General features: G+C 35.9%; 2 protein-coding genes across 2 annotated transcripts; one reads left to right on the top strand and one right to left on the bottom strand.

Moving 5' to 3' along the window:
• The first annotated feature begins 253 nt into the window (after window positions 1–253).
• On the top strand, window positions 254–4,353 carry LOC143918054 (protein ST7 homolog). Its single transcript, XM_077439721.1, has one exon. The coding sequence runs from the start codon at window positions 294–296 to the stop codon at window positions 1,839–1,841; it is 1,548 nt and encodes a 515-aa protein (XP_077295847.1). The 5' UTR covers window positions 254–293; the 3' UTR covers window positions 1,842–4,353.
• A 574-nt stretch (window positions 4,354–4,927) lies between these two features.
• Window positions 4,928–7,607, bottom strand: LOC143918055 (uncharacterized). The gene is made up of 5 exons (XM_077439722.1): window positions 7,372–7,607; window positions 7,122–7,297; window positions 6,880–7,032; window positions 6,488–6,601; window positions 4,928–6,422 (listed from the first exon to the last, which is right to left on the bottom strand). The coding sequence occupies exons 2-5, from the start codon at window positions 7,281–7,283 to the stop codon at window positions 6,273–6,275; spliced, it is 579 nt and encodes a 192-aa protein (XP_077295848.1). The 5' UTR covers window positions 7,284–7,297; window positions 7,372–7,607; the 3' UTR covers window positions 4,928–6,272.
• Window positions 7,608–27,073: the final 19,466 nt, after the last annotated feature.

The raw sequence follows: 27,073 nt of genomic DNA, 5'->3' as shown, positions 1-27,073 counted from the left end.
ATACCTTCCCTGCCTTACAAAATGATCATCAGCTGATCCCTATTCCTCGCATGGACCGCCCGGGAAAACATTCAAAAAAATTGTCTATTGTGCAAAAGCCGCGTTAGATAAAAAAAAACCATGTAAAGAAAAATTGTTTGAGTGTATTTTAGTGTGCGGACGTTCATCGCAACGAGCGATTTTGAACTGATTTGAATTAAAAATTGCGCAACAGCAATGGCCGCGTATGTCGCGTGTTTGGTCGCGTGTGGGTGCCGGTGACAGTTGTTGTGTTGGCGGCTGGAGAGGCTGTCATGTGGGACTCCAGCCTCTTCCTCAGCACGCTCACGCCCAAGTTCTATGTCGCGCTCACGGGCACCTCCTCGCTCATCTCCGGCCTCATCCTCATCTTCGAGTGGTGGTACTTCCGCAAGTACGGCACTTCCTTCATAGAGCAGGTCTCCCTCAACCACATCAGCCCGTGGATCGGAGGGGGCGGCGGGGGCGGCGGGGGCGGCGGCGACGGCCAGCTCGACCAGAACGGACTGCCCGCGCCGCCCGGCTCCTCGCCGCAGCCGATTCCCGAGTGCAAGGTGTGGCGGAATCCGCTCAACCTGTTCCGCGGCGCCGAGTACCAGCGCTTCTACTGGGCCACCAACAAGGAGCCTCTCACCTACTACGACATGAACCTCTCCGCGCAGGACCACCAGACCTTCTTCACGTGCGAGGGCGACGCCGGCAAGGCCGAGTACGAAATCATGCAAACGGCCTGGAGGGAGCGCAACCCCGTAGTCCGCATCAAGTCGGCTCAGAGTGCGGTCGAACGCAACGCTGACTGCGCCCCGGCCTACATCCTGCTGGCCGAAGAGGAAGCCACCACCATCCAGGAATCGGAGAGGATATTCAAACAGGCGCTCAAAGTCGCCGAAGCCAACTACCGCAAATCGCAGAACCTCCTCCACCAGGGAGCCATCATGGAGTCCATACACAGACGCGACACGAACATTCTCATATACATCAAGAGAAGACTCGCCATGTGCGCCAGAAAGCTGGGCAAGCTCAAAGAGGCGGCCAAGACTTTCAAAGACCTCACCAAGGAAGTTCCGCCCATTATGAACGTGCTCAACATACACGAGAACCTCATAGAGACTCTGCTGGAGCAGCAGGCTTACGCCGACGTGCAAGCCGTCTTGGCTCGGTACGACGACATAAGCCTGCCCAAGTCGGCTACGATATGCTATACGGCGGCCTTGCTCAAAGCGCGACTGGTAGCCGATAAGTTCTCACCGGACGTGGCGTCCAAGAGAGGTTTGACTGCGGCCGAGATGACCGCCGTCGAAGCCATACACAGGGCCGTCGAGTTCAATCCTCACGTGCCCAAGTACATACTCGAGATGAAGCCGCTGATCCTACCGCCGGAGCACATCTTGAAGAGGGGAGACTCCGAAGCGATCGCTTACGCTTTCTTCCACTTGGCCCATTGGAAGAACGTGGAAGGCGCTTTGAACCTGCTGCATTGCACTTGGGAAGGCACGTTTCGCATGCTGCCGTACCCCTTGGAGAAGGGTCACTTGTTTTATCCGTATCCGTCTTGTACGGAGTGCGCCGATAGGGAACTGCTTCCGTCGTTCCACGAGGTATCAGTTTACCCCAAGAAAGAGCTGCCGTTCTTTATATTGTTCACGGCCGGCCTGTGCTCGTGCACGGCTCTGCTGGCGTTGCTCACGCATCAGTATCCAGAGTCGATGGGCCATTTCGCGAAAGCACTCCTCGCATACTTGTCTTTTCCGTTTCAGTATTTCGTCGAAAAGCTAGAGGCTATTCTACCGTTTAACGTCCTACAGCAGCTGTCGAAGATTTAAAAACGGGCAGCTTTGTGTTTTGAATTTGGTAACCATTGTAGTGAAATGACGGTGTTTTCGGTGTATCGGGATTGTTCGATTTTGTTCCACTCTTGATTTTCCTATGTATATAAATCAGTGCCGCTCAAATTGAAGTCGCAGACGAGTCGTCGACTGGTGATCAGGATTGTATTTGAAAACGAAATAAATCTCCTTTTTATAATATGAAACAATTGAAACCATAAGATGTAAAATAAAATTTTCATTTTTTTACATTTTAAGATGTATAATAATTGCAAGACTATGTATTCCATAGCATTAAGATTCATAAAAAAAACTCTTAGGAATCTTCTCATGAAATCTGATTTTGAATTCATCAACGTTTACCATCAATGAACTGAGTGAATCAACTTTGACTGAATTCGTACATCATTGAATTGAAAAGAAGTCAGAATCGTCTATCATTCTTCCAGGATCTTCAGCTCTCGGAACTTTCATCCAGTTCAGGTCTTCACTGATTGTATTTGCCTAAGCTGAAATCAAACAACCTCTCCGAGGCTGATTATATTCGACTCGGAAATCAAACCGTCGATCCAACTACCTCTCCTGGTCGTATTGTTTGCAAGTTTGTCTTGCAAATCGCGCCGTCTTCGCCCACGGTGTCCGTCTCAACATCGATGTCTTGGTTGAGCTGTCTGTATGATTCCAACCATTTGTTCAACTTCAACTTCTGTTCCTGTGATTGACTCGGAGATCAAACCGTCGATCCAACTACCTCTTCTGGTCGTATTGTTTGCAAGTTTGTCTTGCAAATCGTTCCGTCTTCGCCCATGGTGTCCGTCTTAAAGACGATGACTTGTCTGAGCTTGCCGTATGATTCCAGCAATTTGTTCAACTTCAACTTCTGTTCCTGTGATTAACTCGGAGATCAACTACTTACCTCTCCTGGTCGTATTGTTTGCAAGTTTGTCTTGCAAATCGTGCCGTATTTGCCCACGGTGTCCATCTCAACGAGGATGTCTTGATTGAGCTTTCTGTATGATTTGTTCAACTTCTGCTCCGGTGTGATTGAATTTTTGCAGTGAGCTGATTGCTCCTTCTGTCTGGTCAACCACTGATACTTAACCGACTACTGTACAACCTTACATTTCAACAACACTGCTCGACAAGTGTCTCCCTATTTGTTAGACATGCTTCTACTCAACATCTCCGAGCCTGTGAATATTGAATGATTCTGCCTTCTACTTAAGCATTTGCTCCGACGTCTAGATGTAGAAAGGACATCATATAGCACAGATGACTCACAGTCTTTGAGTCAAACCTCAGCCTGAAAACTGATAAGAGTTCAACAGATTAATCATAAAAAGTATATTTTCTTAATTTTAAATAATTCAAATAAAATTATTGGTGGGGGAGATTGCCAGTCCTTTCAAGTCTGTTTGAATCGTACAATTTGAGAAGCGCCGATGAATTTGACATGATGATATATATACATATACATCTCGTCTAATTAATCTGACAAGAGTGTTATCTATTTCTAACTTATATAAATGTACTTTTTTTTTTGAATTGTATAATAATTTACTTTACATATGATATGTATGTATGTACAATGGTTACCACAATGTCTCGGTGTACTATTGTATATTTTACATAAGCGATGAATTTCATCAGTCGAATCAGCTAGTGAATATTTCTATTGATTTTAATGTTTTTTACACTCTGGCGTGTGTATTTATGACTTCATATGTATGTATATGTGATTCATTAATTTAAATGCTAAAAAAAAGTACAAAAGTAATTTTTCCTTAGATAACACACTTATGATACGGTACCGTCATCACTCGCATAACTAGATTAAGTCTCATTGTTAAATTATAATATACGTATAATCTTCTTCGATGAGAGTCGATTCACATCAAAGCCGATCTTGAAACGTGTAAACAAATATTTTTTATGATATTTGAATGTAACGCATACATACTTAAACCTTTTTTAGTCATTTTGGGTACTTTTTATAATTAGCGAGTTCACTCACACAAATCTATTCGGACAAAATGTAAAAACGTACAGGATCTGTATTTTGATCTCATACTTTTAATTGCTTGAAAAGTATTATAGTGTAATTTTTGTTTTAGTCTTCGATGAATTAGCACAATGTATCGGATAAAAATGAACTGTTATCATAATATTATATACTTTACACTGAATTTATTAGTTTATTCAATATGCTTCCAAAAAAAAAAAAATAGAATTGTAAGATGCCGAATTAAATTTTTATTAGACTTATTATTATCGTTCGTAGATCGTCGTCGTCTATTTAGGATAACTTCACCCAAAAGTACAAATTTCATTAAAAGATATTGCGAACGGTGTTTGCGCTAGTCTCCTCGTCTGCGGAGCGTGGATTTCATTCGATGTGTGCATATTGATTGTCATATTGTGTGTATTGTAATACTCATGTCACGTGTTTGTTATTGATTTTATTTATTTGTTAATATTTATGGATAATCTTAAATATATTTTGTGTGTCAAATGTAATCTCATCTCTGATATTAACAAACTCCCGGTCTATCCCTTACAAACTACAATATAATAATTCCCAACACAACATCCTTACATTTATTAATGCTTCGTAAATCATCTTTTTGTTTGGGTTGTATGGTGAAATCATTCGTTTACAATTTTCAATTCACAACATGTAGGTTTAGTTTATATTTGCCGGCTTAGCCGCTGAAAATGACCTCCAGAGAACAACTTCTAGACACACGTCAACCGAGCCAAAACCCTAGACACTGACTCCATCGCACAGCTGCATCGCGCGACCTCCAGTCAATGACTAAATTATATAAACCAGCACACCAGCTCCAGACGCCTGTGAGCCCCTGGAGCTAAGCCAGCCCACTCCTTCGAAGTCGAGCAACTTGTTCCTTCGCCATACTTAAAATAAAACATATTTGTATACTGAACAATAAAGAAACTTCTTCCAAGCACAAACGTGCTACCATACTCGCCGCCTAAAGTGGTAAGAATAATTCAATCATTGATTGACTTTGTCAGAGATTGACGAACATACAAGAGTGGTGTAAGATTAAATCAACACTGGTCGTACTTGAAATTGTATAATTTAATTTTTGATTTCATTACAAACTATAGATAAATATGTATAATATATATGCTTTCACAAATCATACTAAATAATTGGCAAAAAAAAATGTTTTAAAAAAATAATTTATTTACAGTTATTGCATGTGTCCTATTATTGTATATCAACATGTATTCTATAAAGCTTGTTTATAACTAAAATTTCCTCGATAATATCGGGAATAAACAAAAACAAGAAATTTCGCATTAATATTATAATCGGTCCGATGTAGCGTGAGACTTACTGAGCATGCTGTCGCATTCGTGCAATGTGTTGTAACATTGAAAGGACGTAAAATTATTTATTTATTTATTTTTTAACTAATTATAATTCAATGCAAGGTCTATTACTGTGAGTTTTGCTGCCCATAACATGACGTTGACAGTTACTTTTATCGTCTAAAAAATATACATTTCCATTAATAAAAAATATATACGTATTACAAAAAATAAATGAATAATATCAACAACTTCCATTTTTTATATTAAAATTCACTAATGTATATATTTCAAAATAAGAAACACAGACTCAAAACTAACAAAAAATAAGTCAAATTCTACCGACTGCTATACGTACGAACAATGTTGCATTTCTTGACCAAAATGCAATGCGAAACTGTAATTGACCATTTTACGTAAGTCTCATGCTAGACCGGTTTGTCAATAGTGGAAAAATTTCATCCCAAACGATATATACAAAATAATTTAACTTAAGCTACAAGTGCGAGTCAATAATGCAATTTGATTTTGTTTGTAGTTGCCGGATAACTTCACTTTCCATTCAGAAGCATTTCAGCACATTGGAGTGGACTATAATCAGATCACGCGTTCACTCCGAGGCTGTAGATTCACTTTGGAATAATAAGAACTGAAGGAAAAGTCGTTGAAATAAAGCATACAATTGCACTGCGGACTTGACTCATCCTCGTATAAATATAATATAACAAATATTCGACAACATACATACATGTTGTGACGTCGTATCAAAACTCACCAAAGACACAATTGAACAATTGCAATACTTTTCAAATCATACAATTCGTTATACAAAGCCTCACAGAATTCCAAAAGTCGTACAAATTTTACATTCAACATTCTATAGTAATATACCACCGATAAGAATCTACATATTGAATAATTTATGTAATATAATAAAAATAAATACACTGATGAATGGTGACATGCTGCACGGTGAAAATTTTTCATAGTATTCAGTCGTTTAAAACAATTTTTTTTATTATAGAGGAATATTCAATTCCTATTCACAACGAATTGATATATTCTAAATTAATAGGAAGCGTCTTTCAATTAGGCTTTTAATTTTCTGCCGAGCGCTGCGTTCTGTTGACGGTTTTCCCGTTTAAGTCTTCTCTGCTCTCGTAATACGTCGAATGGATCTACGTGCTGCTCGTCCCATCCTGATCCGCTCTCTTCCAACCACTCTCCCAAATCTCCTTGCTGAAAAAACAAACAACCAAATAAAATACAACGCTTATTTCATTATCAACTTTCACAGGACTTACAGCCATTCCTTCAGTCGATACGGCCAAACGTGACATGTCCGAGTTGTTGGATCTGGATCGATTTCCCGAGTCAATCAGAATCCGCTTTTGTGTTATATTTTGGGGTGCCATTTCCTGTAAAGGGATTAAGGAATTAGTTAAGTACAGGATTTTAACATAAGTAGATAAAAGTTGCTCTTCTAGTCAAAACTAAAGTGATTTTAATACATCATGAATACTTAAGAGACTTGAAGTTGAACAGGAAAAGTAGAAGAATATCAATAAAATAGTAAATAATATGTATATAGAAGTATTGAACATAATGAATATGCAATAGTAAGATTAGAGAGATACTCGAAAAGTATCCATAAGAGTGTAAAATGTGTTGCTTATTTATATATGAATTCGTTTACTTGGAACAAATTGTTTAATTCCTCTTCTTGTTTGTCTTTTTCGGGAATGTTTGTCTGCTGTATTTTCTCCCTGTACATTTGAATATGGTCTTCGATAGTCTGTGGACGATTTATCGGATCGTTGCTCCATTTGTTATCCCATGGACTCAGATCCTAAGCAAATTCAGACACAGTTTACTTATAAAGTCATTCTAGTACTGGAACTATTGTACATATGTACAATGACAGTAAAAAAAAATCACCTCATCATTTCGATTTGGGACTATTCCTACATCAGTGAGGCAATCGTCCGTGTCGTTGGTGTAAGAGCGCCTCCTACTTCTGAAGCAGCACAACGCTCTTCTTATAGCACCGAGCAATACTAGAATCAGGGCTTTCAGCCGATTTACTATAAACTTCATCATTTGTCCGCTTCACACTGAAATCAAATCGAATATTGACACACTGCTAAACCACACGAAAATATATCATGAAAATATATAAAATCGATACCATATATTTCCTATCACATTAAACGGGTCGGTTTTTTGGCGCACGCAATTTCGTGGCACTTTGAGCGTGTTGTTATTATTTTAAGATCACTTTGTGCCGAAATGACTAGATATATCGGGACGAATGATTAAAAAACCGCAGCGATAACGTGTCAAAGGGTCGCGATTGCAAGCGGTTTGTTTTGACATTTGCTTTCATAAAATCGGGCAACGTGTGAGCTAAACGTGAGTAAACACGACCAGCAAAAATTGTGCATTTTTATCGAAATGATGTTTTTATTTATGGATGATTCATAATGATATAATAATAGATTTATAATGCTAAATTTGTTTTTTTGGGGGTGTCATTTTATATTATATCAAGCCGGTTTGTGTTATTGAAATTTTGACAAGTGTCCTAATATATTGTGCAAAAGTTTGATTTTGTTTGATATGGGAACTATTGAAGTCATTGCAACTATGGTGAGTATATCATATCCTAGCTGAAGATATATGTTCAAATCAATGTTATCACAAGAATTTTATTTATTGTAGTTTTTGTTTTTTTTTTATTATCAGGGCCGTTTTAACAAAATTGTAAGCTCTGGGCAAAACAATGCTTTGTGCTCATTCTAAGAAATAAATATTGGGAAACGTGCTTTCTTCTGCACTTTTAAAGAAAATAAAATTTGCTAAAATATTATTTGATATTAATGAATAATATGAGGTGAGGAATTGAGTAACTGCTTACGGCTATGAATCCCGCGTTGCTACGTATGCGAAACGTGGACACTATTAGTGGCAAGCTTGAACAAGATTGAGAGTCCTTTGAAATATGGTGTCATCGGAGAATGTTAAAGATTTCATGGAAGTAGCATGTGAGGAACGAAACGGTCCTTGAGGTATTTCATAAAAAGAGAAAACATGGTAAAATTTGACACGGTTCAGTGCCGTAAAATAGAATAATAGAGGGGAAAGTAGACAAACTGTGACTTGGGAAAAAAGAGGCTTTATTGGTTCTGGAACATAAGATCAAGGATGGGATTCGTACTCGAGAGATTATTTCAGCTTGACTGTAAATAATGGTAGTCTCATACGTTCAAATACAGATTTGGCATTAAAAGAAGAGGAATACTCATTAACATTAAAATTAGTAAATATTGTGCAAAATACATATATTATGATAATTGGATCGGTAGTTATTAAAATAGATTTAAGAGGTATTACGAACATAATAAATGAACAATAAAAGGCGTTTAAAAATTAAATCAATATTATAATAATTGTTTGAATGAATAATAAAAAATTCTTTAATTTCATCATTTATTTGGTTAAATTATAACAATCATATATTTTCACAGAGAAATAAGGTAATTTACTTTATTTAATTTGATGCAGTTTAAAATTATAAAGCGGAAAAGTGAATAAGTGAAATAGTGGCGATGGTCGTAGAGCGCGTTGTTATTGGCTGCGAGGAGCGCGAAGCGTCACAGTCGAAAGTTTCGGTCGCAATTCGCAATTCGCAATTCGCAATTCGCAATTCGAAATATTTCGAAGATGTCGGACGAGAGTCGCAGCTGCCGCCTCTGCCTGTCGTCAGACCAGCTGCAGGTGTCTCTGTTCAGCGAGTACGCCGTGGTGAAGCAGCTCGCGGCCAAACTCGACTCGTGTCTTCAGGTGAAGCCCCACCCCAAAGACCCCTACTCGGAGTTCGTTTGCTACAAGTGCGTCGACAAGCTCGAGTCGTTCCACGACTTCAAGGTACAGACGATTCGCGCGCAAAAGCCCAAATGCAAGCAATGGGAAGATTTCAGGCGAGCGCGAGCGGGCCCCCAAGCCGACCCGCCCCAGCTGGAGTGGAAGTCTGAAAGTCACGTGGCCGAGGCTGAAGCCGACTTTGTGGGCCCCTCCCAGATGGACGTGGACAAGCCGCTCGCCAAGAGGCTGCTCAACAGGCAGACCAAGCTGACGCAAATATTCCGAACGAAGAAGTTCGCAGAAGCAGAAGGCAATTCGCAGAAGCTTTCGCGGCCCAAGCGAAACGAGTTCAGTTTCAACGGCCGCCATTTCGCGGGCAAGACGCCATCTAGCGGCGCGAGCTGGAAGCAACTCCACTCCAAGAAAAGCTACAAGAACGGCCATTCCAAAGATATTTTCGATTCGCCCGAGGAAGCGCTCGAAAAAGACGCCATGCCGTTTTCGCAAAGCGACGATGACGATTTCGATGACGGCGTGTTTAATCTGACGCCGGATTGTAACGTTATTTATAAGCTGCATCAGTGAGACAATTAGATTGTTTTACTGTTTTATTTATTTGCTCGATATATTTACGGATTATTTTATCAATAGGGGTTAATTCAGGGCTGTCCAGTCAGAGAAATGTTATAATAATAGAAGCGCCCTTTTGAATACATTTCTTGTTTCAATAATATGCTTACCGTTTCCGTAACTACGCAATATTGTATGCTAGCTGTCGCCAAGACGCTTTCATGAAAACTTTCATATATGATATGAATTGAATAATATGTTACTTAAATGATTAATTTACTTATAAAAATGTATCCCATGTTGTTTATTGTGTGTTTTTGAATGCATCGTGCAATTTTTAATGATGCTCTTGCCCAGAGAAGTTTTTATCGGACATACGTCGACCACCAAGCATCAAATACGACTGATGCCCAAATTATTTAGGATTGTCTGTGGACAATCGTCATTTGACAACAAAATAACGCCTAAAGTCACTTCAATTATTATAACATTTCTCTGTGTCCAGTCGTTAAAAAAACGCGACTCCGACTCCTATTTTTAACAATTTAACATGTCAAATTAGAATTCCGGAATTTTATTTCTACATATATAAGACCATTTGCATGTACATATAGTCATAAGTTCACCAATCAATACGATGAGTGGGCGAAATTTTTAATCCATGGCGTATTAATACCGAGTGCCACATATTCATACATGATTTTAACATTTTATATAGTCTTCGATTTATGACGCAACTCATTAAGTCGAAATTACGTAAATACACATAAGAAAAATATTTGTTTTATATTCTCTAGATACATTAAAAGTGTATTGTAGATTTAATTTCATTAAAATATTTAATTTAAATGTATGGTCTTAGATCATATATATGTTACAGTGAAATTATATTTCAAGTGAAAATATATTTTCACTGCAGTTTCAGTGAAATCATAACCAGTTACATTTTCAGGGTTGCTTTTATTAATTTAAGATTAGATTGTTAGGGCTGGTATTATTTAAGGGTTAGGATAGGTTAGGTTAAGTAAGGGTTGGTCCTATTCATTTAAGATTGGGTTAAATTTATAGAGTAAAAACGTTGTAAATTCATTTTTTTGATACATTTCCACTGCTTGAATTGGTGAAAATATATTTTCACTTGAAATATGCTTTCACTGTAACATGTGCATACATATATGTCACGTATATACCACATATATACATACATATATGATACAAGAGGAACAGGCTGTTCCCCTGTATCCTGCTCGCGCACATTAAGTAAGGTTGTACGAAAAAAAGAGAGAGAATTTCACCGCACGCCACTGATATACCTATTTATTAATAAAATGTACATTAAAATTAATTTTTCAATTATCGGTCTCTTCTCAATTTGACATAAACAAAAGAAAAAAACAAACTTTGACTCTTCAACCAGGACTTTGACTCTTCAGCCCTTTTCTCTAATATTATTTCAACTGTTATGTTAGTTAATAAGAACAATTGAATAAACGATACTGTTAATTTTTTATATATTTATTTATTTAATAATCAAAATTTTAAATTAACGAATTACTCATTCAATAGTCCTTTAATACTATTATATATATTTACCTATGTATATATACACATGTAAGTATGTAAAGGTATGTATATAAAAACGAATGTACATACAATTATATATGTACATATATATTATACATTGATTTCAATTCTCACAAATAATACATTTTTGAAAAGAAAAAACCTCCAAAACGGTTCAAATTGAAAAGATTTTTAAATAAAGGTACATATGTATGTACACCAATCAACTGGTAAACAGATTATTGCGCAAATTGCGATCGCACGCACTATAATCGGTGCTACAAAAATCGCGAATACGGAATGTATGGCACTCGAGTTCTCGTTAGTCCAATATTTCACGTTGATAGCTGGAGTTTTTGGGTGCCAGATGTTCCGTGATCGAGATTTTAGTGAACATAATAATCGCCGAATTTTAAAAACTTTTTTGAAAGCACAAATTTTGTTGTATACAATTTATGAAGATGAGAGATTGTTACTAAGTTTCATGAAGTTGAACTGAATCTGAATATCACGCGAGTATAAAATTGAATACTTCATTTTTACTTTATCTATGTTTATGAGTGCATTAAAATTTATATATAATACGATTCAGAAATGCATTTTTCCCATTCCCATCATCATTCCCATTCCATTAAAAAAAGTTTGACCGTTGTTGTACGCTATTACACTTGTCACACGTTTGAGTTTTCCCCGCACGTTCACTTGACGGAATTTCAAGCGGAAAATCTGTTTTCACTACACGCCCGAGTTTTCCTCTCCGGCGAAGGCTTCACGGGAGTTCAGTCGGCGGCGAACGCCCGTTGAGGGAGGTCGTATTTTCGAGCTCCCTCAATTTTCCGACAACCTAAAACCGCGTCGCGTATTCCGATTCGCAACACTTCCGGTGAAAAGTTGCAATTTTCCAACAGAACGACCGTGAACGGGATGGGTCGAAATGACAAGTTGGTCAGCTGATCCAATTGCTCTCGTGTGGGCTTGTCAGTGGAATTCGCAGATCAGACGATGACTGTGACAGAAACTTGTGCCACCAGGAGTCTTACCCTCAACGGGTTGACTGTCACGGCTAGGATTCCAACCCAAGGTACCATTTCGAGCACTTCCACTCCGGAAAATCTATCTGAGAGTGATTTCTATCACGAGCTGGAGATTTATCAGAAGTTGTTGAGGGGAGATTGTGAAAATGGCTCACCTAAGATGTTGTCGAAGTGTCCACGAGTTTCTGAAGGAGATGATGATCTTACTGAAGACCAGAAGCAAATTGAAGCAGAAAAGGCTAAAGTCGAAGAAGAAGCTAGAAGGGGAAAAACTAGAAAGCAACACGTGTCTAGGTCTTACAGTACGGAGAGAACTAAGAAGTCTACAAGAAAAAAAGGTAAGGATTTGTTAATAAGGATTTTTTCATGTAATCTCTATAAATGTAATACAGTTTGTAATAGATTTATCTCGAGCGCTGAGGAATACGCATACGTATATTTAGGAACCCGTACGCCCAAAATATACGACGACATAATAAACAAGGCGCTTTTCATCGAGAAAATTGTATTCCCAACAAAGATATGTGTGTGTAATGTAATAGGGAAAGCCGAGAAGGCAACGTTATTTTCCTTACACATATTGCGGATCCCCAGACCGTCTGTGCACCCACTTTTCCGGACGTTTATAAGCTTTTCCTCTCTTTTGCACAGTTTTTCCGCCGCTGAAAAACTTATTGTGGGACGTCTCGGGGGCGACGATTAATTTTTGCGGATTTCGAAACCAACATTTCTGACATTTATCTACATCTTATCTCAAAACTCATTCATACACATTACATATACCTATTTATTATACTCTTTTTTTTTTGCAGACTTGACCCAATTCCGTTCGATCCTATTAGATCAAATTAGCTACATACTATTTTGATACAATTAATTAGTCACAAGGGGGTTGCTTCTTTTGGATTTGTCTTTTGCGTGCAATTTATAGATGTATATATTTCACTACGAATTTACGGAAACGTTTGAAAATGTTCCATTAGGGATTTTCCAAAGTCTGCTGGTGAGTGTTATAAAGTGGATTTGTGGCATTCGTATTGACAAGGAATCTGGGACAATTTTTCAAATGACAGTTGGTAAAGTTTGCGATTTGATTATGTACTTTATTCCAGTGTCAATTTGACGAAGTTTTTTTCAGTATAAAAGTGACCTAGATTGTGTTCTTTCTAAGGTAAAATATTCGCGTGAACCGTTAGTTTTATTTTTTTAGATAAAATTTAAATATGTAATAATGGTCCAGAAGCGTATGAATAATTTAACGAGTTATTAAGGACTTTGAAATATTGCGGGGATGACTTTTTATCGCCAATTTTTACCCGAAAGTGTCTTGAGTGAATTTCGGAAAGTGACTCGTAAATGATATTGATCAGTAAATTATCAGGAAAATAATATAATTCAAAATTTAATTGGTGGCATAGCTGATGGGCTCAAAGAGATTTGTCTTCATCAAATAAAATAATGTTTGTATGTACATATATTTGTATCACACATATAAGAATATTTTGTAACTTCATAAGTCCCCCCTCCCCCTTAATTGTGCTTTTTATGCAGTAAGTATATATTAAAAAAATATATATAATATTTGTATTTAATAAAATGCACAGAAAAAGAAAAAAGAAACCGCCATAAAAAGTTTTTGCCAATCTCTTTTAGACAATTTTTTGTAAAAATGTTGCTAATTTGCATTTTTAATATTTTTTAGGTGACATTTACTTTATTCATTTATTATTTTTTATCCTTTCATTCCCATTTAGTATTTATAATATTCGATATAAGCGAATAGATATAGGAAACCGTTCCATGCAACGTTTTACGTTCATTTTCCGCCCGAATTAGTACGTTCAGATAATAAAAATGGGATTGGAAATCAATCTTTGTAAATTTAGAGAAATTTAAAACTCACCCAATGGACTTTTGCTTCAATTCCGGTTTCCATTTTTTTCTTTGATTCTGGATCCCGATTACTATTTCAGTTCCGGATCCCGATTAGTGTTTCAGTTCCGGATCCCGATTCCTTTTTTTCAGTTCTGGATCCTGATTCCTTTTTCATATCCGGTTCTGAATTCCTTTTTGTTTCGAATACGGACTCCATTTTCACTTCCGGATACCGATCCCTGTTTCAGTTCCGATTCCCGATTTCTGTTTTAGTTCCTATTCCGATAAATTATTACTATACGTATTGTAACTTTATTTTAAATCATGTATCAATTTGTTTCCGAAACCAGCCGTTGAAATTTCAACGGGCACAACACAATAATATATATAAAACACGGACGCGATGTTGGTATGAGGGTATGTGCCAGACCGTGGACACACTATAAGAGTGGTCGAGGAGATGTGGGGAAGTTGGGGGGGGGGGTTGTGACGTCAGGCCTAGAGACAACAGGCATGTGCGACGTCAGGCCGAGCGACGGGTTACACACACACACACAAACATTCATTCATAATTTCGAATGGGTGAACGGCGCATCGCAATCGCAATCGGTTGAATGGTATAGGAACGCATACGTGACAGACAAACATTGATTTTTATATAGATTTACATATAACCAGTGGCGGCTCGTGGATAAGATATCTGGGGGTGCTGCGGTTGATTAAATATAAAAAAATGTTTATTTGGATTATATTTTACTATTAACATCAAAATTAAACATTATATGTATTTTTTTCATTATAAAATTGATTCTTCTGTCTTTTTTCCTTGAAAAAAGGTCTATCACCTTTTCGTTAAATTTTTCACTGTTCATAACCATTTTTTTTTCAATTGACAGCATAGACAAAGCCGTCAATTTATTAATGAAAAACACCGTTCTGGCTCAGAGGTAGTTGAAGTTGTAAGCAGAATTTGAATAAGTTTTGTTATTTCTACACGAATTTTGCATAAATTGATTGCAAAAATAAGTTTTAAAAATAATAATACATCACTTCTAATTCAGTTTTAAGTTTTTCTTTATCTAGCATTGGATATGATTCAACGGTTAGTAGTAGATCTTCCATTGGCATTTCCTTTCAATACTTTTCAAAATTTTCTTTATTAAATAATTTCACAGCTTTTAATTGATTAGAAAAAGTATATCTTTCTTGTATATCGTTAATAATAACATCGCACATATTTTCGGCTTCTATAATATATGCAATATGTGATGCATATATTATATATGCATATAATATATGCATCACATATTTTTGGCTTCTATTCGCTATAAGAATCTCATATTTGTTTAATGACATTAGTAAAACTTTTTAAGTTTTCTTTAATTGAAAATGCATCGATATTACTAGATTGCATTTGGTTATGAATAATTTATACATGCGGCATTAACTTGTGAAAAAGTTCTGACTAAAATAAAAAATTGTATTCAGTAAATTGATAGAATCTGTTATTGTTTTATCAGTATTTTCGGAAGAATATTTAAGTTCTTGAAAACATTGGCTCAGCTTCTCTTGATTTTGATACCATCTTAAATACTTAAAGTGACGTGTAGAAAGTGTAAGAGGTGTAGAAGGAAAGAGAAAAGGTGCAGAAGAAATGACGAAAAGTGAGGAGCGTGTCGAGCGCACACGAACGCAACAAGAAATGTGTATACTGTTGGGAGTGCAGTACGGACCAAGCTTCTAGCTGCCCCCGCGCCCCTCCTCCGCCCACTCGGCATATTCCATCGAAAACCGTACTGCACAAAATCATAAACGATGCCTCACTTTCTGATATTAGTACCGCGATGTATGATCATTATTTGATGTATCGGTGAGCGGGCGAGCTTAATACAAGCTTTAATAATATTGATATTTTCATATATCATTTATGTATATAATAATATTAATTTTTTCTCAATTTCCTTGGGGGTGCTGCAGTACCGCAGTGCGTATGGACGAGCCGCCCCTGCATATAACACTAGTTTCTAATAAACTCTCCTAACCAGACCAAGCCATGACGTCAATTGAAAACTGCATAATCTTACCTTTAAAATGACACCCTCACCACTCCTCTACTCTCAGCACACCCCCTACTACGCCAATCCGAAATTGGGGTGCTAGAATTTTTCCAGATTTAGTAATCTAATTCTAATCTAAGACATAAAATAAGCAAAAATATATAGATGTATACAGATTGGTAATAAGGAAAATATAAGTCTCTCCCCTACATGTACGTTCGTATTATCCAGAATGTATTCATACTATTTTCACCACTGACCAATAAGCTGCGTCATATTACGGAAAAAAGTAATTTTCTGAATTATTTCCACACATTAAACCCCGAAGGGATAACTTGGTGCTATTTTTTGAACTTTTTCTTGTCGATCTTATCCGACTTTGGCCACGTCATAAAATAAACATTTCCTCGGGTAGGTGTGCGCACATACATACATATATATATACACATCCATACGTGTGTGCAGGTTTTACGATAACAGTCGGTTACTAATTCAGCTCGACACCCCATTATAAGCCTCCATCCTCAAATCCGGCTTTGCGTCTCCGCGAAACCGACCGTTTCGACTTTCGTTCATCCGCAAGGTGGTTTCTGCGAACCTTAATCCGGAATTATCCAGACTCTCGCGAAATTCGACCTTAAACGACTGAAATTCGGGCCGGCGCACAGTGGGGCCATCGGGGAATCGAATGCGAAACAAATATTCCCTCGGCTACGCGCGCCTCTTTTTTTATAATCGATTTTGGGGATTTTGCTTTATTTTTAACATTTACAATAATCACTCACTGAGGAATTGATACCTTCAATAGAAAAGCTCTTGATATTTTTCTAGTTTTCTGCAAACTCTTACTATTTACTTTGACCTTTTGTAGTATTGCATTTTTATTCTTCTCTTCTTCTTCTCAATGCCCTGTCCGCATCCGGACGTTGGCGACCACCTCGTTGATTATTTGAAGATATTAGCCAGCAGTATTGCTCAATGGTAGCATGTGTGTTTAGCACCAAGTGATCAGTGGGTTTGATCCGCTGGTAATTGGACTATTCGTCACATTGCGGTGGTCACAGAGACAATTTTTGCTATGAAAATCGGGAATACACAATTTTTGGCACTCAAGTTCTCGTTAGTATGATAGACTTTTCGGCTGCCATATGTTCCGTTATAGAGATTTTAGTGACTTTGTGACCAAAAATCACCGAACCCGACCCGCTTTACTGCTGGTTAGATTTGGGGGTATTTGTGACTCTAAATCGATCGTTTCTTATCAGTTTGCCTATTTTATCTGATCATTGTTGAAACGGTTCCTAAAAAATTGACAAAAAATCATCTTTCCTGTTGTCACAAATCTTCTGTATTTATTGTATGTATAATTTGTAAAAATTATGTACAAATCTAAATTCCATAGATTTCTCAATGGATTAATTATTTAATTAATTAAATAATTAATTGTTATTTCGTGTTCTTCAGCTTCTGGAAATACAGTGATTTATATAATAATAAAATGCTGCATTGTTTGTTATTGATTGTCTAAGAAGGCGCATTGGGGTCTTCTTGTCAAGCCTTCCTTGTATATATTTATGTAAAATAAAAATAGTACATGTATATTGATGTTCATATTTCGCTAGTATTGTGTGCAAAAAAAGTTAAACTCAGTCGCCTGATAAAATCGGTTTATACCCGAGTAACATACATAATGCTTATTCGAGGTAAACCACGAGCGATGCTTCGGGTAATCATATGAAAGTTGCACAGCGGAAAATCTCATCGCGAGCTTTTTTCCTTTTGCATTTTTTTTTTATTTCTCCTTTAACTGGCCGCGTCCCGTTCAAACAGAAACGTTATCTTGGTAGAAATGGGACGCTGCGAGCGTATTTCAACAGCCTCTGAAAATGTAAACATTTTTCAGGACGCTTTCAGCATAGAGGGCCGCCCTTCCATAATAATACACAAACACCACTACCATCAACGCTCACAAACCCCCTCCCCCTCTCCTCACAACAATCATAATAATAACAATAAAGATTTGGGTAGGGGTTGGAACTGAATAAGGGGTGGGTGAAGTGTGAAAATTTTTAATAGGATGAAGTTACACTGTGTTCGTTTCGAAGCTTTCGAATCATCATAAAAATTCAATCGTTTTTATCCAATAATGCCTCGCACAGTGGGTCATCGATGCAAAACCGTGCATGAAAATAGTCTTTGAAAGTTTCACTTTTTTTCATTTATTCATGCAATCAATGCACACTAGTCATTACAGATCGCTCCAATGCGACTTGTATACTATACACATCCATAAATTATATATATATATATATATATATATATATATATATATATATATATATATATATATATATATATATATATATATATATTTAATATATAATCATTACATAATTCGAAACCACACATAACATTTATGGTCAGATATTGCAAACATCGTGCACAATACGATCAATAAACATCGCATACAATACGACCAATAAACATCGAATACAATACGATCAATAAACATTTTGTATACAACAATACAATAAACATCCACGGAGACATTGTACATAATTTTTACGGAGTTATACACACAATAAATACAGAAGATTTGTGACAAGATAAGAAACGATCGATTTGGAGCTACAAATACCCCCAAATCTAACCAGCAGTATAGCGGATCGAACCCTCTGATCACTTGGTGCTAAACATATACGCTACCATTGAGCCATACTGCTATATATGTACTCTTACATATCCCGTACCACTATAGCGTGCCTTGATCTAATTTTGAAAAAACATACATACATACATATATGGAAATAATAAAACCAAAAAAACGATATGATAAATTTCTATAAGATAAACATCGAAATCATCATATTCACTTTATAAACTGTACCCGAAGTACGAAAGCCAGTTCTTCATAAGAATTCAGTCATCAAAACAAGTCAATACAGTGCAAGTGGAAGCTCTTAATAAACCGTTCTACACAGATAAATGTTATAATAATAGAAGTGGCTTTACCAATAAATTGCCTGTTTCAAAATAATGAATGTACCATCTCCATAACTATGCATATATACGCTACAACGCACGGAATATAATCAGGGTCATCACTAGTCACCGGAGCCTGAGGGGGCTGTGTATTGTTCAAAGGTTGTAAATGCATTGTTAAAGGTTTGCCGAACAATGAATAGCACTGTGACTATCCTATCTCTAGTCATCACACATTCATTACAGAAATAAAAGTTTTATTTTGATATAGATTTATTTATAATTTGAGTATACGGGCGTTGGTAGCCAATCCGTTTCTTTTCTCAATTGGCGGATTATTTTTATCCACTTTTTTTTGTATTTGTCTGTCTTTGGGAACATACGCAATTATATCTTTGTCTGTAAAATTCGTTCTCAAGTTCGCAAATCTATTCAATTTTAATTAAAATAAGAAAATAAGAAAACGAATACGACAGGGTCTAATTTTCTAATTAGTGTATGGAAAAAAATATAAATTGTCTTTCAACAACAACTAATTCCCCAGCTGATGGTTGACTCTTCGTTTGCATCTCCAGTGAGCGATGATTGGGTATCTGATAAGCTTAAGTCAGAATTGAAAAAAACAAAAATCTCACAAAAAAAAAAACACTAGTTTATACGAAACAATCCTTTATAACTGGGACGTACCTACTTCACAATTTTGTATCCGAAAGTACCGGTTATACCGGTATCATTATTTTTTATTTTTGCAATCCCTAGTTGGAAGTGAGCGTTTCTCTACTTTGATAAATAGAGAATCGGCCCGATTCGAATTTTTGTGCAGCCCGCCAAATTTTTGTTCCATAGAATTATTTTCTTATGTTCAAATTCCTTTTCAAGACAGTAAATAATGTATATCTATAAATAGTATTTTACTTGCGCTTATTTTTAATTTCTAATGTTGCCCTTCATTCGAAAAGTTTGCCTAGGCCTGGCTTAAGATGATCTGTTGGTATATTAATTTGTTTTTTTATGAGATGATCCTCTCCAGTAAAATCTGGCTCAGTTTAAATATTCGTTTTTGCGCGAGGGTCGTACTAATTAATCGTTTCAATAATACACATTATATGTTAAATGTCGGGTTTAATATGCCCAGTGATGATGGATCGATCAAGTTTAAACTGACAGTATGATTGCTCGGCAAGTAATCGAGCCTGACGTCCGACAGATTAACTCGATGAATGATCTATTTATGATTTATGATCCGGATTTTTGAATTGGGAAATTATTTAATTATTAAACCCCGAAATTAATGCAAACAAGAGTGGTGAATTTTGTATTCTTTTTTAGTTCTCGTACCTGTTTTTGTGGTTGATAAATCAGGAAAGGAAATAGGATAATGTGCTACGTGTTCGGAATTTGTTTCGGCGCTGAATATCGTGCGAAATTTGCGAATTAATCTTAACCTTTTCTGTGCCGCGGAGCACGTTTTGCGTTTTTATAGCCTTTGAGTCTTTGTATAGCGAATACACATTTCGACAGTGACAATTATATACAATAGTGATTCCCAACCAGCTTTACATTATATTAGTGTTGTACCGAGGACATATAATCGCATGGGGGTTGGCATATTAATCTATTAAATAAAACAAAACTTCATCTATTTTTACATACCTCCTTTGCATTTCACATGGTTTTCGTGTTAGTGGTCATTTTTTATATCTCTTATCTCTTATCCGATCGTTTTCATACTTTGCCATATTGCTCATTTTAGTCATCGATATACGTTAATGTATCGTCTGCCATTACGTTGGAGATAAAATATCGTATACATCGCGTTTTAAAAACGGGGCCCGTAGACCTTCCTGACGTTTAACAAGCGTTCGTCCCGTGTTTTCCAACCTGTTCGCCTTGATATGGACATATCAGATTTTAATTGTTTAAACGCCTATAATTACTACGTACATACATATATAAAGTAATTAAAATAAATGTATCGTCGGTCATGTGTTCAATCCCCGCGCGGTCAATTTTTTTCAAATATATTTATTTTTTTAATATAAATAAATATGGTAAAAACTACCTTCCTACCTACTACATACATATTTTATTTTTATTTTTATTACAATCAATGTACACTCGTCATTACAGATCGCTCCAATGCGACGAGTGTACGAGAACGGACCGACAACGTATACAGTACGTTCAATAAACATAGAATACAATAATTAATCAAGTACAGAAATAATAATCATAGAGACATCTATGGATTATTTTTAGATTTTGTGCACAATTATTATTACAATTTTTATACACATAATAACCACGAAATTATAGAGACATTTATAGATTTCAGATTTCTGTGTATAATTTATATAGAAATTATACACACAGATTTTTGTGACAACAGGAAATGATCTATTACCAATTTTCAGGAACCGTTTCAACAATGATCAGATAAAATTGGCAAACTCTGATAGAGAAACGATCAATTTGGAGTCACAAAACCCCCAAATCTAACCAGCAGTTTGACGAGTCGAACCATCGATCGCAGTGGTGCTAACTACATATATACGCTATCATTAAGCCAAACTGCTGTCGTAATGGTAGATATAAATATAAACAATATAGAACACCGATAGAAAAATTAATTCATTAATTTACCAATTAAATGAATTTTCAATAGATGGCGGAAAATTATCTGCCAAGCGGAAACATTAGTAGCGATCAGTATATATAAAAGTTTTTTTCTTTTGTTATTGTATTCGTATATACGTTTTGGCAGTAGTTCAGCTGTGACGTACATATGTATGTATGTCGAATCGAAACGGCTATTATAGTACGGCGAGCGTTATTTCAGACAGACAGACAGAATAGCGATATTATATATATGATATAAGTCGAAAGATATGAACGTACAAATCAGAACATTGTGACAACTTTTCATTGTTTATTTATATCTACATATTTTGCCAAACGCTGCATAAGACGACTTTCTATATTATTATGATAGAAATGTTTCATTTGCGTTCTATTCATTGCTATCTACGAAATTTTAGTAGCAACCCTGATCCCTAAATATCTTTTATTAAACAAAAAATTATTTTGGCAAATGCAATTTCGGAATTATACACATAAATAATAATATAATTATACACAAAAAACTTTCAAGCTGCAGTCATAAAGCTGAAACATTCAGCTCATTGTTAAGAATATTTCGTCTTGGAATGATAGTTCTGTAAACAAAAGCCTTATCAGTTGATAAACACGTTGCTCGTCGTCACAACAAATTGCTCGAAAAATCGATCGATTTGTCGGTACACAAATTGGTGCATCAATTAAACTCAATCTATGTATAATCAACATTACAACTACTGTACACAAATATAAAGCTTTACGCGTCGTGAAATGTTTTTAAATAGAATTTTTAAGTAAAAATACAACTTTACCACGACTTTTAGGTTAGAAGTGAGTTGAAACTGAATGATGAAAGATGTGGTCGTAAGATTTAGCTGCGGTTAGGGGTGGGTCGTTCAACCATCTCTAAGCCGCAGAAAATGAGCTATTAACCCACTTTGGACGTTCTCAACCTTTGAATTTTGTCATATAATTGCGTGTTGCTTCGTCTTACGGTTTCCATCCATGAACTGATTAAATATTCTTGAATTTAAGTACTAATAATACTATTATTAAACATGGTACCTCAGATTATATGCTACCGAACTTTTGGGGCTAATGGATATTGTCTTCTGAGCGAAAAACACTATGTATATGAACGTTGAACTTTCAAGATAATCTGTTTCTAAATTATCCAAATACATTAAGAATAGACTTTACATTCTACTCAGAGTGATATTTATTTATCTTTTACATATATACCAGGAAGGCCTTACAGGCAAACCTCAATGCACATTCCTGGCTAATTACAAATTACAATGCAGCATTTTTATTACAAGTCGTTGAATTACGAGACACTGAAAAACTCGCAAATTAACGAGACATCTATGAATTGTACATAAATTATATTGTACATTAATCATACTTCAAATAGTAGTGACATAATAGGTAGGAAGGATTTATAGCCAATTTTTAAACCGGAACCGTTTCAACAATGAAATCAGAGAAAATTGGCAAACTCTGATAGGAAACGATCGACATGGAGTCACAATATCCAAGTCTGACCAGCAGCAGAAAAATTCTTTTCCAATCGAGGTCAGCTCATGGGATCGAACCCGGAACCTCTCGGTGTTAAGCAGAAGCTTAACGACCGAGCTATGCTGCTGGCTATATATAAATATTTCTTGTTTATTACTATTTTAAAGCTTTTTCCAATTTTCAATAGAATAGAATAGGTTTTAATCGTCTAACGCCTTCCAAAATAAACAATATACATATGTATGTAGTATTAAGAATTGGATTTTTAAAAGTGCGACTTTCATTATTGAAGAATCTGAAGTCACATATGTACATATGTATACTAGTTGTTTTACCCGGCTTCGCTCAGTATTTTTAATATTAATAGCTTAAACATGGTGAATCTAATAGTAAATATTAATTTGTTTTTTTATTAAATTTATTTGTCGAAAAAAAAAATCGAATCGTCATCATAGAAACTTTGTTTTGTTTTCGATGTTCCCGACCAAAAATACTTCCATACTTACATATGTATGTATATATGTATATGCAAACAAAGTCTCTTTCGGAATTGTATATTAGATGTTACAGTAATAGCGTCAAATCTCGAATCAGTATACACTGACTAGTAAGTGAGTATACTTGGATTGGGTTTTTAGCTAAAGCTTACGACGCTAGATTCCGCAGATACTCTTACTAGACAAAGTATACACTGACACGCAAATTCATGCACTTGCTGCTGTGCACTAAATCTGTAAATCTGCTAACGAATGAAATTTGACTGGTTTGACAGCTGACCAAAGTTTGACGTTGCTCTTCTAATGAATTATATGCCCAAGGATATAACTGGTTGTGTTCAATTAAGTAATTTATTATTAAATTGACACGAAATAGACAATAATTAACAAGGCTAAATCCACTGTAGAAGTTTTACAAATACGTACATCCGTATTATTGTTAGGTTAGGTAACATTTTATTTTGTTCATTAATAATATGTTCTTCGATATAATTACGCATTATGTCAACTTGTTATTCCTTTCGTAATCATTTACTATTTACGGATAGCTAGTGTATGAATGTACTAGTGAACATATTCATTTATTCTCTCGTGTATACTGTTACTGTGTGTTTTGATGATGCATACACTTACTAGTCAGTGTATAATGATTTACACTTTTACTGTAACGTGTATGTACATAGTATATGTACATCTACATACATATAGCCAGCAGTTTGGCTTAGTGATATGCGTATATATTTAGCATCACTGAGGTCATAGGTTCGTGTCCTCGCCACTGCTGGTTAGATTTGGGGGTTTTGTGACTCCAAATCGATCGTTTCTCTATCAGAGTTTGCCAATTTTATCTGATCATTGCTGAAACGGTTCCTGAAAATTGGTATTAAAAAATCTAATCCTGTTGTCACAAAAATCTGCCTGTGTATAATTTGTATTAATTATACACAGTAATCTGAAATCCATAGATGTCACTATGATTATTATTTCTGATTAATTGTTATATTCTATATATTCTGATTGTATATATATGTATTACTGTATTTCTGATTTCTGATTGTTTATGTATTTCATTAACGTACACCCGTCGCATTGGAGCAAATCTGTAATGGCGAGTGTGTATTGATTTGTCACAATAAAATAAAATAAAATAAAATATATAGAAGTAATAAATACGTGCAAAAATTGAAATGTATTTTTACAGCATTTTGTACGATTTATGTAAACATGATTAAAACTTTTTTCAAAGTATGTATTTCATTTTTACATTTTTAATTAATCAACAAATTTCATTTATTTTGAGTCGATTTTTTATTTTTGTATGCTTCCCATAATATTTTCATGTTTTGTTAAAGACTGTTTCTCTTATAAAAGTAAGCGAACAGCAGGATATTTTCCGACAACTGAAAGTCGAATTATCAAAGGTCGTGGATTTGTATCGGGAATAAAGAGAAGGGAATTTGAAATGATAAATAGAAGCCTAAAATAATTTTATAATTGAGTTGCCTGTCGACAGATTGAAGTTTTGGACGCAAATTCTGGAGCACTTCGCGTATTGTTTCCCGACGGAAGTGTGAATTATTTGCCGGTTCATCGCTCGCGCTCGCAGCCCTTTCTTTGTTCCGATTTACAGCCTAAATTAACCCTATAAATATCTCACCTACTGCTTGTTAAATAGCCTGTCGCCTGTACCTGGCTATTCGTCTTCGGCGTGGAGAATTCGCACTTTCTGGTCGAGGTGGTGCCACGAAAACCCCATTCCGAACACTTCCAGGGCTAACACCCATAAACAGGAACCATTCGTCTTTGAACGACTCGATTGTGTACGGAAAGCCCCATTCTTTTGCACCGCACATCGGATTCGAAGGTAATAATGTGGTAAAGTGGCGTATTTTAGAACCAACGTGGAGGTTGAAAATCACTTGGATGCAATTGTTGTCCCAGTACATTTTAGAGATGTGATGGATTGAGTGCTGGCGTTGATTTGGATTGAAATGCAAATCTTAAAGTAGATATCAAATCACAAAAATCTCTTCAATAACATACATCCTGTCCTGTTAATACAATACTTAAAATATTCTTATTTAACCCTCGTCCTGAAAAGTTTGGACACCCCTTCTCTAAAGATAGAGGTCATCACAGAGTATTCAATGACCTTAATGATATCGTTGATGAATATTAAGAAAAGCAAAGGACCTAAATTGGTTCCATGAGGCACACCCGAATAGGTAAAACATTCATTCGTAGGATTAGATTATAATAATATGATTTATTTATACAAGTATACACCCATTTTTATTTTACACGTCTATGGTTGTACACACATTGTACAAACATTTTGTAGGTATTATTCAAGGTCAATTACAAACATCGATCAACAATCATAGAGACATGTATGGACAAGTTTGCAGTATTTTAAATACCAAAAAAATTTGAGATGCCGTGACAGGATTACTAAGGTTTGGCCAGCAGCAACAAAGCCAGGCTGGAACCCGTGACCGCACAATTGAAAGAATTACACGCTTACCACTGATTTATGCTGCTAGTTGTTTGTTGGGCTCAATCCAATAATACATTATATAAATGAAGCCGACTATACATTTTTGGAATTACTAATAGCCATTTGTATGAATATAACAAATAAGTAATTATGTAGCTATGTATGATCATAAGATTTTTAACCAATTTGAGCTTTCTTAGGATTCATATATGTATGTATGTATGTTAATCTTACTTCCGTTATGATAATATATGTATGTATGTATGTTAATCTTACTTCCGTTATGATTGAATCTAAAAATATTATAAGAATTGTGAATCTGAGAAAAAATAATATCAAAACGATACTAATCGAGGCCGTCTTAATGACTCATATTGACACAATAGTTGGGTTTTTATATAGAACTAGTGTTGTGCCCGTTGATTTCAACGGGTGGTTTCGGAAATGATTTAAAATAAAGATACAATACGTATAGTAATAATTAATTGGAATCGGAACTGAAACAGAGATCGGTATCCGGAACTGAAAATGGTGTCCGTATCCGAAACAAAAAGGAATCCAGAAATCCCCATACTGCTCCATCGTCTGTCACATATTTATATACATACATACATACATATTTACCGACAGTCCGTTTTTATATATATATTATTGTTGCGTAGGGGTGGGTGGAGGATCCAAGTAAAAGGCCAACAGTCGTTTCACAGCATTTATTGATGATTACGGAGATACACGCACTGGCAGTGCTCAGTCCAGAATGACATGATATCGCCTACGTACCATCTTATAAAGGGTAGATCTCTCAGGATGCATAATC

The sequence above is a fragment of the Arctopsyche grandis genome, chromosome 10, assembly GCF_051622035.1.
Source record: "Arctopsyche grandis isolate Sample6627 chromosome 10, ASM5162203v2, whole genome shotgun sequence".
NCBI lineage: Eukaryota > Metazoa > Arthropoda > Insecta > Trichoptera > Hydropsychidae > Arctopsyche > Arctopsyche grandis.
Note: the sequence above shows the minus strand (reverse complement) of the source record. Positions and strands in the feature narration are given on the sequence as shown.

Coding starts and splice junctions, on each gene's coding strand:
- LOC143918054 (XM_077439721.1), top strand. CDS start 294: ATGTGGGACTCCAGCCTCTTCCTCAGCACGCTCACGCCCAAGTTCTAT.
- LOC143918055 (XM_077439722.1), bottom strand. CDS start 7,283: ATGATGAAGTTTATAGTAAATCGGCTGAAAGCCCTGATTCTAGTATTG. Junction 6,602..6,879: donor AATTAAACAATTTGTTCCAA/GTAAACGAATTC, acceptor ATCCCTTTACAG/GAAATGGCACCCCAAAATAT. Junction 6,423..6,487: donor TATCGACTGAAGGAATGGCT/GTAAGTCCTGTG, acceptor TTGTTTTTTCAG/CAAGGAGATTTGGGAGAGTG.